This window comes from Haliotis rubra, unplaced genomic scaffold, assembly GCF_003918875.1.
Source record: "Haliotis rubra isolate DU_JTF1 unplaced genomic scaffold, ASM391887v1 Scf1617, whole genome shotgun sequence".
Classification (NCBI taxonomy): Eukaryota; Metazoa; Mollusca; class Gastropoda; order Lepetellida; family Haliotidae; genus Haliotis; species Haliotis rubra.
In genome coordinates this window covers 51,154-65,053 of record NW_025765578.1, presented here as the reverse complement: position 1 = coordinate 65,053, position 13,900 = coordinate 51,154, and the positions used below count along the sequence as shown (strand labels likewise).

The 13,900-nt window shown below is 40.4% G+C and overlaps 1 protein-coding gene across 4 annotated transcripts; it reads right to left on the bottom strand.

The window, feature by feature from the left end:
* Positions 1-1,895: 1,895 nt before the first annotated feature.
* On the bottom strand, positions 1,896-13,742 carry LOC124271606. Of its 4 annotated transcripts, none has more exons than XM_046706755.1 (13): positions 13,580-13,742; positions 12,095-12,278; positions 10,563-10,689; positions 9,238-9,380; positions 8,765-8,876; positions 8,191-8,249; positions 7,616-7,693; positions 4,886-5,030; positions 4,094-4,216; positions 3,297-3,509; positions 2,852-2,951; positions 2,277-2,393; positions 1,896-2,002 (listed from the first exon to the last, which is right to left on the bottom strand). In XM_046706755.1, exons 1-12 carry the CDS (start codon positions 13,653-13,655, stop codon positions 2,338-2,340), a joined length of 1,416 nt encoding a protein of 471 aa, XP_046562711.1. In that variant the 5' UTR covers positions 13,656-13,742; the 3' UTR covers positions 1,896-2,002; positions 2,277-2,337. The 4 variants fall into 4 exon arrangements, with proteins under 4 accessions (XP_046562711.1, XP_046562713.1, XP_046562714.1 ...); XM_046706757.1 differs by having other exon boundaries at positions 4,886-5,009; XM_046706756.1 differs by having other exon boundaries at positions 1,898-2,002; positions 2,290-2,393.
* Between the last annotated feature and the right edge of the window lie 158 nt (positions 13,743-13,900).

The following is a 13,900-nucleotide window of genomic DNA, read 5'->3' as shown; positions in this document are numbered from 1 at the left end:
CTAACTCCACCTTTCTGCCATATCCTTAGTGTTAAGTTCAGTTACAGCCTTAGCCACCTTGTTGGAGGTCCTCTGCATACTGCTCCTGCATGGGGTGGAATGTCCATGTTGGCCATCAGTAACCTCGCCTCGTATTTCCTATAGGTGTGTCCTGTAGACCCAAGGCAAGTCCCACGTTGGGTGCTGCTGGGTTTGGCCCAGGTTTACCCGTCTCGATTTCTTTGTATAACTTCATTTCAGGTGCTACTAAAGTCACATGTGACACATTTCAGTGTTATTTTCCAGCATGCTCCCCATTTTCTCTCCTTGGCTATCTGCAGCTGAGGGTCGTCACAGTCACTGGATGTTGACCGATGCAGTCGCAGAGCTGTGTTCCATGCTTCGGCCACCTTTTCATTGTCGACTAGTCGCATACCCTCCAAGTCATCTTTGCTTGACTCTTGTTTCAGGTCATGCTTGCTCGTTGAAGTGGGACGCAGCAGCCTCACTGAAGTAGAGATGCCATCGCAGTCAGGTGTTGACAGCCCAGTGCCATCCAGCCTTGACTTGGTGACCAGGGAGAAGTCTTCTGCACTCAACCTAGTGACTGTCCTGGGTATCTGGGGTGGAGAGGCACTTTCCGACTCTTCCGATTCAAGGGTGAGACCTTTGTTCCAGGGAGTATGGCCTTTGCTGAACTGTGACTTGATTCTCTTATGGTCGCCTTTCATCGTGATTGTGTCGAATAGAACTAATGAGCTCTGAGCACAGCATGTACTTATATATCCCATCTCTGTGTGTTGTCACTGGCACTGACAAGCAGGTATATGTATTAGAAAAATGTATTGGAAACTCAAGACATACACATGTCTTGCGCCACTGGTGTAAATCGCAGTTGAGCCATACACACCTACTGACACTTTGTCGCGTATTGGCCAGGTGTCAGGTGAGAGTGGACATGCTTTGGTGACTCGCTGCACTTGATTGGCTGTACTCAGCTACTTGTGCAGCCAATCAATTTAACGAGGAAAGATAGGGCTTTCTAATGAATACAAATTTAACAGTTTCAATTTTCATTTTTGTTGAAAAATATGAACTTTAATGGAATTATTTTAGTATAAAATGCATGTATGTATATAAAAATAGAGAAAAATGAAAAAAAATGCTTTAATGGACTGAAACCATTGTCCTTTGATAGCACATGCAATAACAAAAGAGGAACACTTGATGTTTTTGTCAATTTCCACCTGGTTATGGAGTTATAGACAAATTAGAATTGTGTTTGAAATTAATTCATGCCCAAAATTAACACTCAAAATGCCAGAGATACAGCATGGAGTAAAAGCAGTATAAGTCAAGTTGTGTATGAGTTAGGGCTTTCTAAATTTTCTGTGAGCCTTACATAGTGTCTGGGCTTAGTATTGATTAAGTTTTATTTAATTTGCAGACTTTTGGTGTCCTGATAGGCCCCAGACCACAGTTACCCCTTAACTTTTTACCATGACCCGGAAGTAAAATATGAGAATATAGTGCCTTGTTTAAATGGGCTGTTCTGCTTGTGCTGATTTTTCAGGGTGACTTGTGATAGCTTAAATGAAAGGTAAGACATTGTACTTTTATTGCAAAATTTTGTTGGTCCACAATCTACTCATGGTATTGACACCAGCCTTCCTTGATTTGACCCCAAGTTCAAGGCTGTCTGGTGTGTTTCGGCTCGTAACTTCCGGTGACCATTGTTTACAGTGGATACAGCAAAATCGACATGGTCGATCCAGGCTCATATTTTGCCGATTAAGTGACAAGTGGCAGGTTGGTGAGCATGCAACAGGAGAACAGCCTACGACCGATATTAATTATGGTGCACTGGCATGTCACTGTAGATAGCAAAGAAGGAAAATAATTGTGGTCTGAGGCCATATAGCCTGACGCCGATCACAGAACACCTTTGGTAGAAGTATTCTCACGGTCTTCCCGCAGTCTTCTCACGACACAGTTTCAAGAGACGCGTTATGTAATATCACAACTGAAAAATGAAGAAAAGACAGATATACACAGGTAGGTAGCACTTCAGCTAGCATACAAAGAAGCCACATATTCACTGAAATATGTGTCCCCGGTTATCCACCTGGAACGAAGTATTTAATGTCGTATTGTTCACGAGGCACCATGGTAGTATTTTGGACATACTTGGACTTGTTTTGGATATGGTTTTTTTTTTAACATGATTATTTCTGTTTTCCCAGGCCGTGATATTGCTGGAATACTGCTAAAAGCGGCGTAAAACTAAACACACTCACCCACTGTACATACATTATTCGGGTCACCACCATCTTCCACCATCCGGCCTTATACATTGTTTCAAACGTCATTTCCATCTGGCATCTTCTTGTTGAAGAAAAACATCAGAATAAAACCTACAATAAAATATTATCCAAACTAGATTGTATGTTACAATGCAACTTGAGGGAATTGTATCACTGTTTATGATATCATGCCTTATGCACGTGTACGTGTCACATGTAACAAATAAACCAAATTCCCATGTGTAAATAAACAAACCGGATCTAACCAGTTTAATAAAATATTACTGACAACCAATGGAAATAAAAGCTTTAAAAAAGTTAAAATAGTGATTTACCGAGATTCTGGGACCTTACCCACAAAACGTAGTGTTACGACCCATCGTAACTGCTTTATTCCGGATGGGGTCCCTGAATTAGATTACATTCTCTTGATAGAAAAAATATTGAAAAACTTAATGGATAAGAACCTCTTTTATTTCCTTATTAAGTTTGTTATCCATAAATGTTGTCAATATTATATTTCCCCACTTCTACAATACCACATATAGAAGGTGATGTAAAAGACTTACTACAGGAAGAACAGGCAGCAGTTAGAAAGAAGAGCCCATACCAGCCGATAAGGTCTGTAAGATAAGACGTCAGCAGAGACCCGACTGGAGAAATGACCATCTGTTTAAATTACGGCGCATCATTATGACGGGATATCTATAAAGCTTACATATCCACGCATCTAGTACACGCCCAAGGCGCTGTTGTTTTTCCCACGACCATTTGATGTCAATCTCAACGGCACATATTATCAATTTCAATTCCCTCGATCATGTCTATGGGACTGTAATAGTGTGAAGAGAAATTTCACAATGGATGAATTAATGTTGATGTTTGCAACCACTGTAATTCTTTATTATCTGAGATGTTTATCGCTTCTCAATGATGTGGCAGAGAGTAGCGGACGAAAATCTGCAAGAGTGTGATTCAGGACCACATCATTTTTATAAAACGTTAAGTACTAACCTGTGAGGAAAACAAAATCCCATATATCTGTATGAAGTACTCCTGGCCAAACGTCCTCGCGGTCGCAGTGGGGATGAGGGAGTAGTTGCCGGAGAAGGTGCCGAATGTGAGGCAGACGTAGATGAAGAACAGGGGCTTCCCGTCGGCAACCTTGGTCAGGGTGAAGGTGAACATGAGGACTGTGAATAGCGCACACAGGCACAGCATAGCCGTCTGGAAGAGGAGTTTTACTTGTGGTTTGAGGCCGCACTTAGTAATGTATACACTTAAACAAGAAATGTAAGATTTGGTTTGAGAATTGAACGTTCAACGGAAAGGTGTAACACAATAAAGCATTTTTTCGACAGCAGAAGTGTCAAGCCATTGAGGGTTATATAAGAACATTGAAAGTGACATGATGCACTAGGAACTGATGTTCCGTTCTGGAACCATTCATATTATACCTCTGAGGCTTCGTTGATTCATTAATTGATTGATTGATTGATTGATTGATCAATATTTCAGCTATATATGGTGGCTGTTTGTAAAATAAAAAGTCTGGACCAGACGATCCAGATATCAATAGTTTGAACATCGATCGGCGGAATTGGGACACGATGACATGTGTCAACAAATCAGCAAGCCTGACCACATGATCCAGTTAGTCGCCTCCTGCTGAAGATCAGTTCTAATCTTGGTTATTTGTGAATGACAGAATACATGCGACGTTTTCAAAAAGGTTGAATTGTTTGAGTTGGCAGTTTGGTCTAAATAAACCTATTACATCTGTCTCGGATTGCCCGTGTTTAATGAAGTACCTTAAATGACACCTTGTCTCCAAAGTAGCCCCATGAGATACGACCTGCAGCATTGAAGATAGACGCAAAGCTTCCAACAACTGACAGGAACCTGTCATCTTGGATGAATGTTTGTCCATATGTCTGGAATTATAACCAGACATTTCGTGTACATAATTATATAACTTGAAGTTTATCAAGGTCTATCATTGTCGCAATGTGCTAACTTCATGTCATGAAAATCATTGATATGTCATATAATATTGGACAATAAAAAGTTTGATTCAGAACGTAATACGATTGATCCAGATGGTACGACAATATTTCACAGAACAAATGTAAAACAACGTAACTTATGTTATATTTGTGATTACACTTTCTTATTAAAGTACAGATTCTAGTACTTTTGGGGTTGAGGCCCATCCGGGATTCGAACCCACACCCTCAGAGTCAGGCACCTAATCGCCAGCACACAAAGTCAGACGCCTAGACCGTTCAGCCACCGCGACTTCCTCAAAAATGCAAGTCGGACAACTGGTAGTCTAGACTGCGGACTTTGTGTACTTCTCTGATAAGTGTTAATTGACACGGCTCCCACGGCCGAAAGCTATGAAATACACAATGCCATCTTAGAAAGTGGTCAAATGTAACTTATGTTATATTTGGGATTACACTTTCTTAGTAAAGTACATATTCTAGTACTTTTGGGGTTGAGGCCCATCCGGGATTCGAACCCACACCTTCAGAGTCAGGCACCTAATCGCCAGCACACAAGTTTCCACTCAGTACACCATATAGCATAGACACGCTCACCTTCCAGATGGTAGAGAAGAAGATTAGTCCTTGGCAGTTAAACAGTAGGATACACCAGAGAATCCAGAACTCTTTCGTTCTCCAGCAGTTTCTCCAGTGAACAGACTCTTGTTTACCCACTTGACTGACAGCATGACAAAAATGTCTTAAATTAAAAGAGTAACTCCTAATTATAATAGACCGTTTTAGGAACGTGTAGATTATACATACCAATCAGTACCTACTACAGCAATGCATTGGGTACTAATAGTCTTATAACTTTGAAGTTTAAAGTATCAATAGTAGGAGATCTGTGCCAAACACTGCCATCTAGAAATGAACTTTCACTCTTGCTCAAACAAACATATTATGTTAATTTACAGTGTGTAACCAACATACAATCTATATTCATCATGAAAGAGTACGGAGTATTTGAACATATGCGATGTATTAAACATGAACACAATGTGATGGTAAGGACTAGATGAAAAATTGAAGTAACACATTAAAACGATAACTCCCTCTCAATGTGGGGGTGGAAGTAACCATAAAGATCATGTAAAGTGAACGTTTAGGCATGCTCTTCCCGCAGAGGTTGCTTGTCGTATCCTTCGATCCTCTCTTCTGATATGGCCATATTTCCCGGTTCTCGTAAAATAACCTAGCGGCAAAAAATTGCAATACGAATTATCTTCCTTCTTTCTATCCAACGTAGACCCAACTTGACATATACAAGCAAATGTGGGGCCACAGATATCGCTCCTCTACCTGGGACTTTTGTTGATGTGACACATTTAATGGATAGCTTGTCGTTGTCAATGGAGACTCCATTGATTCGCCATTACATGACTGAGTCCTGTCTAGACGAAACGTTAGCGCATTGCGCAGGGGAAGAGGTTCTAGTTTTCCCAAAGCATAAGGAAATTACCGAGGCCTTGCGAATGATCACTTTTGAAACAACGTATCTGATTGCACACCTAAATCTGATTGCAACCAATCACGAATCCTGAACACTCGCACCATGAAAGGGTCGTACTAGAACAGAGGTTCGTAGGAAGGTTTGACAAGTAACGTCTGTGGAACAGAATGACGTTTAGGATGAGTTGACCAATAATAGGATACTAAGCACTAATGGTCAAGCATCCGTTTCTACGATGTGTTAAGCCCGAACATCAACAACCGCACAGAACAATCCCTTTCCAAGAAGTACTAAAATCAGTATTGATAACCTTTTCGTCGAACCTTGCTGGTCAACATTCAGTGTTTTGAGTGCGGTGGAACGCTCGTCTTGTACTTTCTTAAAGATTTTATGTCTGACAACCAGTTGAACCTCATCATACTTCAGACGAACTATCATAATATGTTCACATATCTGGATCCACTATTTTTCGGAGAGCATGTTTTTGTTGTTGTTTTTTATGTGTGTCTTCGAAACAAATAACCACGACAGAGCAAGGCTCGATATCTCTCGTTATCAACTGCTAACTGTTGCTATGCCTAACATGACTCAGACTTCAGGTTATTGTCGCAAATCCACGAGGTGGCAAGAGTTAAAAGGCTCACGAGGCAGAAAGTCAGTCAATAAAGACTAATGATACGAGGGACAGTCGACAAGTAGTCAGCCTGACCTGGTAAATGATACAAATGCAGCTGTTTTATGTTTTATTTTTCTACATATTATCTGTCAACCTCAAGCAAATTGGTTTTGCTACGTTCCAGCCTTACGATCCCAATTTTGTTTGAAATTTTATCTTGGTACACCCCAAAAGCGCAAAATCGGCAATAAATGCACCACAAACTTCAGGTAACAAAATATGCAAGAAACATTCTGTGTGTTTGAGATAGGTAGACGTCCACTAGAATCAAACTTATATTAAAGTGCATAAAAAAGCAATTTGAAAGTACAATTGCTTATTAAAGTGATTCCCCTTCATGTTTACTGAAACAGCTTGTTTTGGAGACACTACCCACCCCCTTTCAGACGACGAATCATAAGGACATAACTTATTCTAATGTTTTCACTTTTTCACACATGATGCTAAAGGTTCAAAGTAAATACTAAATGGTCACACAAGTGTGAACTCTCGGTATATTGTAAACGGGGCCAGCTTGAATATCTGGACGAAATGTTTTTGAAAGACTAAAATGGGGGCGTCCTTAAAAGAAACAGCCCCCGACTAAATATGAATCAAGCAATCCAAAGCTTTGATTCTTGATTATGACGGGAAGTCATCCAATACTATACTAACATATTTTATATGACATTATCTGAGGGCATACCATTATCCAAGAGGTACTAAATGACGGATCGTTTTTCATTTTCTGCATTTTTTCTAGAAATACTATACCCCAATGTGTTGTGATGACTAATATCTCGTTAATCACATTACTCACATATGTGAATTTTTTCATACGGCTTTGCTAATGATTCCTACAAACTAAAATGGAAGCTTTTCAAAAATTGGACATCGAGAATATAGTTAGGCCGACTACTGTTTGACCGGCCCTAGTACTAGCTATCGAGTCATCTCCACACCTTTGACAGACATGGAACTGTTTGTGGAACTACTGACATCAAGCCTAGTTGTATCTCTTGATTTTAATATTTGGCCTCCGAAATTCAACTTTCTAGTTCAATGGACACATTTTACCAAAACCAAATTAGAGAACCCATGTTTATGTTTCCTTCAAAGATGAACAATGAACATAACATTGGACAGTGGAAAAAAGAACCGTTTTTTAAATACTTACGTCATTCTCGCATCCTCTATTAGGGGGTCATAGTTGTCAACTGCATCAAGTTCGTCAATGTTGGACACACAGCGGCCACTGGGATATAAAATACTTTATCTTACCTCACATTGCAATGTACCCCGCTGTCAATGGCAACTCATTTGGTACTTCGTGGTAGTAATTCTTTATCTCGAATAACATTGAATTGCGTACGGATGTAAGGAAATTATCGATGTTTTGCGAATGCAAATCGATGGAAGGGAGATTACTCTAAATCTGTTTCTTCTTTTTTTGTCAGCAAAATGTAGGGATGGTTACAACAGGATTTGTAAATGCTTCAAACAATTCAAAATTAACAATAAGGTGTTCGGTAAGATAAATACGTTCGGGCTCAGGGAACATAAACAAACATCGAGGGTACATCAACCCATGCCCCCCTCGTGACCAGTGAACAACTGTTAGTGTACATGTTTCAACATATGTCAAAGCGATAGCCACTATTTGTATGAAATTCACTTTAGTTATGAAGAAACAAGCACACAAGTTTCAAACATTTAACATGAATCTTACGATTACAAAGAATGTATTCATACTGTCGGCCATCTCTTTGCCCGTTAGAGTCCTGTTCATTAGCTCCCTTCGTATCTTCAGGCTACAAGAAAAGGTGGATTATGATTCAGTATATCACCGTTGAATCAATATATTATCCCTGAATGCAAGTGATCACCATCATTGATTGCCGAACAGGATAACGGGAGACAATCTATACCTTGATATCCTTAGACAACCTGAGCACCAGACTCGAGATGTACAAAATTACCAATGTGTTGGCCACCTGCCGAGTGGTTAATATTGTTTCAGACCTTTGATTGTCCAATCAGAATTGACGTGAACCAGTTTATGATGAAAATGGGATCAAATCAATGAATGTGTAGTGAGTTCGAATAATCACTGCGTATGACATTGTATAAAGAATTGTTTTACCTTCAGATTTGTTTAACAGAAAAGAGCTTGACAATTGCACTAAATGGATGTCCTAGGCAACCAGAAGAAAGGGAAACCAGAATTTCGAAATCAATTTGTTACTAGTCTCTCAGAAATATGTAACTCATATACCGTCTGATCTGATATTGTCTTCTGGAAAAGTAGGCAAATATACAATTTTACCTTTGGCAGTCGAAGGAACACAATTCCCAAGAACTGAAGAGAAACATAGCAGGCTGCTAGAATCAGAAACATGTTGGGAACTCTGCCAAGCAAGTCTTTTTGAGTGAAGTATCTGTAACCAGATAGAAATTCATTCAGTCTCGTCCCAACCACAACCATTATCATTAAGGGGCGGTAGAATAGCCTAGTGGTTAAAACGTTCGCTCATCACGTTGAAGACACGTTCGATTACCCATATGGGTACAACGTGTGACGACAATTTCAGGTGTTCCCCGCAGTGATATCGGTGGAATATTGCTAAAAGCGCACTAAAACTAAACTCACTCACGTCTCATTTATCATTTCACATGGTTGCGCATTATTCTTAATGTTAGAGGATGGGACTGTTGTTTGGGTCATTCACCTTGCATTAGTTAAAAGTTTAGCTTCTTTTTTTTGTGATTCGTGTTTCAGTAAACAAATAGTATACATACTCCTCGCCGTCTACTTTGCCGGAATTTGGTGCAAGATTATCAGGGTTGATGTACCATGACTGGATGTAGTCGAAGATAAAGGCACTGCCGCCAAACCCAGCCAAGATCAATCCGGTGGCGAGACCCTTCTTGTCAGGGATCCACTGATTGGTGAAAGGAATAAGATCATCACTGACTCGTTATATGACACGCGAGATACTTAATACTGAATAACACCTTCTATTTATCAAGAACAGCAAACTTATCTCCTACAATTGATCAGAAGTAGAATAAATCAAATGTGCATTTGATGTTAAATATTTCAATCAGGGATACAAAGTCTCAGATATTCAGCCCTTCCTGTAAATATTTCACAACTGATTTCCTCTACATTCCTCTGAACTTCAAAGTCGTGGACATTTTACAGGTTGGAACAACATATAGCAATCAGAACTCTGCCAACGTTACCTAGACTGTTAGCGATTAAGTAGCCTGCCAGGTGGGTATGTTAGGATTCAGTATTATGACAGCATCAGATACAGCATTATACTTTTAGGTTCAAAAACAAAGTCTGAGTTCGAACACTTATGTAAACTTGATTTTCACTACTGCGGCCATTTTGATAATTATGTTCTTTCTTATGATCCATATGAACTGTTTGGTGTTTTTTTTTGTTATCTGTATTGGTGATGAGAGACGAGTTAATACGAAGAGCAGTCATGGGTAATTCAACTACACCACGTGTGTATGTTTTGGGCCAGTCTGGTGGTTGATAGCACGACCAACAATACATTACGTCATAGGCTCATTGAAACCCAATCGTTTGGGGTCTCTGTCGTTGAGTTCACATCAGCAATATTTCAGCCATATCGTGACTAAAACAAGTTTTTAACTTCATCATAAATACATCTTAATCATTAAAAACCTGTCAACGAAGGACAGTAAAACCAACTAGAATATCACAGACAACAGACAAACAAAAACACTAGTATCTATTACTAAACCTGGATTTCAAATTAGGACAATACAACATAATACCAAAAGCGGACTATAGATCACCAACAACCGAAGGTAGATCACCTTACTAGGGACCATTGGGACTTACAGTACCTTTGCTACCTGCATGGACCCTAGCTGGATTTATACCATCCCTTCAGCCGCTGGCGATTGTAGGAAAGTCATAACTTAAACTCACACAAATGCTACGTTTACATATTCTGGTAGGTTGATCTCTGTCGTTGAGTAACCACCAGAGTGAATATTTGCACCTCATTCAGCCTTAACATATTATGTGGACTCTGTGGTTTATTTACTGGATGAAATGTTTGTATGAAACTACATCCTACCATCATCGCACTATCCATCGGAGCAGCATATGCGGTTCCAACTCCAAGCCCAAACATCAAACCGAAGGTGATTATGACCCCAGCGAAGGAATGCTGTATCGAAAAGTAGGTCAGGGCAACGCCAGAACTGTGAGAAAATAATTTTAGGCATAAAACGTCAACGCTAGGGAACACCAAATTTCGATTTAAATATTCCATGGGCCAGGAAAGGCAATATCGAGGTAAAACGTGAATGGACTACTGGAGAACCAGACACCAGGTGGTCAAACCACATCTATGACTATGCTCAGCAGCATTAAAAGATAGGATACGGTAACAATTTATTGCCCTCAGCTTCATTGTACCTCAGATTTGTATTTGTTTTTAACATCAGAGCATCACTAGTTACATATCACACAGGCACATTAAAGGGGCTACACACATAAACAACACATGTAGGCTACGATACGGACGGTAATAAACATTCTAGTCAAGGCAACGTAGTAGGATAAACAAGCAGTGTATGAAATAAGGACAGTCCAAGACGGGCTAGATTTGACGGACGGTCTAAATTTACAGCTAGCCAGCCCGACGGTCTGGTGCAAATTTTAGATATACCATACATTTGAATTCTTGGTGTCCGGTCTGACTAAATCCATTTGGGGCTGGTAATATTTTGAAGTTTCCCATCCTGATGTCTGGCTGGGTTTTGGGCTTATTTCATACACTGGAACAAGTGATCATAAATAATTGTGATCAATGGGGAACGTCGACCTTTTTGAAGGAACATCCGGTAGAGGTGTCTTAGTCTTGATGGTACGGAAGAATATCAAGAATAATTATTTAAAATGTGGTGGATCACTTATAATTTGAAAAGGTATAATAATAACATGTTTATTGTCCAGAAAGCGAGGTTCACAATCGCAAAACGGACTCTAACTGATTTTCTACGATAATAACAAAATTGCAGCGCCGTTATGAAATGGGAAGTGGAGGTTGGTCTTCGTCAATGATAATTAGTCAACAGGGTTGTGGTTGAGAATATTTCGTGTGATACGTTGCAAGAACCACTTCCTTGGTGACATGTACTAATGACTCGTGATACCTGTATTATTTCAGACACAACCCATCATTAAATGGGCATTTACTTATTGAATATACTGATAAATGTGGTGTACTGCCCTCATAATACACAGTTGACAAAACATTAGGCCTTTTTTCCTAGGCGTCTACTTAAGCCAGTTCGCTCATTTTATCGGCAATTTTGGTAATCCCATTCTCCTCATTAAATAGACCAGGGTCTCCTTTCACAAAGCACTAAGGTGATCGTAAGTCACTAAGGTGACCTTAGTGCAATGTAAAAGAATGGGAGTTAAGGTTAACCTTAGTAAAGGTTGCTTCGTGTAAGGAGCCCCAGCTCCTTTTGGGTACATCCTTTCTCCCCGGTGAAGAGGGGCGTACACTGGCGCTATTATACAGGCTAATTCATCCATTAGTACATACGACTGATGAAGGATAAGAGTATTAGTCCATCACATATTTTGTGTAAATACCTCATCATGCAGCTTCCACAAAGTACTGCTATGCGGGGCCCAAACCGAGCTCGTAGAAGTCCTCCAATAAAGATGGAACCTGCCAGTCCAAAGGCAGCTGCAGCAAAGATCCACTCACTGTCTTTGTAACGGAGATCGACTGAAGTATCCCGGATGTAGGACGTGATGTATGGGTTCAAATTACCTGTTACAGTCAATTAAATGGTAATTGAATATTTTGTCAACCCGTTCGACAGCAATATGTATGCAGGTAACTTCCTCGAAATGGGTATGGCATATTCACAATAACTAACAATATCGGGATAACTCAACAAATGAGTGGTGACAAAAATTTATTAAACCGAGAACTATTACAATATTTTATCATTTTCTTGTTTTCATGTTCGATATTTGGAATAGTTTTTCGCAAAGAAACACATTTATTAAACGCCAGAGGAGAAATTAAACGCCATAGCAGAGCCAGTTCTGTTTCACCAGTACCCTCACAACTCTCGCTTACTTCCATTGATAAATAGCCATTGCAGTAGCCAGTGCTCTTTCATCGATACACATGTGCTTTCTCAGCAGCCCAGTTTTTTTTCAGACCAGTTTTGATTCCAAATCTAAACATACTAACAGCAACAACGACTGCCCTCTGCTAGAGTGAGTGAGTGTGGTTTTACTCCCGTTTTTGGTAATATTCAGGCAACATCACAGCGGGGTATACCAGATATGGGTTTCACACATTGTACCCTTGTTGGGAATCGAACCCGGGTCGTGACGGGCGAATGCTTTAACCATTAGGCTACCCCGCCGCCTCGTCCTCAGCTAGATCTCAACAGAGACACTGTAAAACAAATACAACACTAGATTGCCTTATAACAAGTAGGTGGGGTGAGGTGAGGTGAGGTGAGATGAAATTGGGTTTAACGTCGTGGTTGAGAATATTTCGCTCATATCACGACGTGCATGCGTGTGTATGTGTATGTGCGGCTGCTTGTACTAGCCCAGACTTAAGTTGGTTTTATAGTGGTAGCCCACTGAGATAACATGCCGCAGTGAAGCATCAATACCCCACTCAGACACATTATACTGACTCCGAGCCGACCAGTCCTAGTACCCATTAATGCCGAGCGCCGGGCAGGGACCAACAAGTACCATATTAACGACTTTTGGTATGACGCGGTCGGGGATCGAACCCGCGACCTTCCGCTCTCCGGGAAGACGCTCTAACCACTTCACCACAGAGGTGGTCCCATAACAAGTAGGCCTATCCACTATCCACTAATAGGTACAATCATGCACAGATGCCTATTCTATATGAATATTCTCCGCCACGGACACAACATCTGCAAGACGCTTTCGTAAATATGTAAATAAATTCTAATCACTCGATGTGATCCAACAGTCTATCTAAATCGTGGAGTTCAATGAATGGGTCATTGTTATCACACAATCTAATCAATCAGCCTTCATGAGCCGGATACAACATAAGTTCATGCTTACCAAAACAGAAATACGTTCCCAGGGTTAGGTGGATTAGAAAACCCCCGATTATTGTGAAAATAGCTCCGCGTTCCATGTTGTGCCTGGGACGTTACTGATATACCGCCGCCTACAGCTGTACACACGTGTATATGTCAGCAGATAGGTTACATGTCATCACCTAAAGGATCGTTACAGTATCTGCTGATAAGGTTATCGGTGGACGTTGTATTGTACAAGGCTGTGTTGTTGTTAAGTATCGCTTATAACATGCCCTATGTTTAATCCTGTTCTAAACGTTCTGGAAACAGGTGGTGGGTGTTGATGGTAGGGAACGAAATG

Excerpts from the sequence above, each read along its gene's own strand:
- LOC124271606 (XM_046706755.1), bottom strand. The coding sequence starts at position 13,655 with ATGGAACGCGGAGCTATTTTCACAATAATCGGGGGTTTTCTAATCCAC. Across the intron at positions 12,279-13,579 it reads GGGAACGTATTTCTGTTTTG|GTAATTTGAACCCATACATC; the intron begins GTAAGCATGAAC and ends TGACTGTAACAG. Across the intron at positions 7,694-8,190 it reads GGGCAAAGAGATGGCCGACA|TGGCCGCTGTGTGTCCAACA; the intron begins GTATGAATACAT and ends TTTATATCCCAG.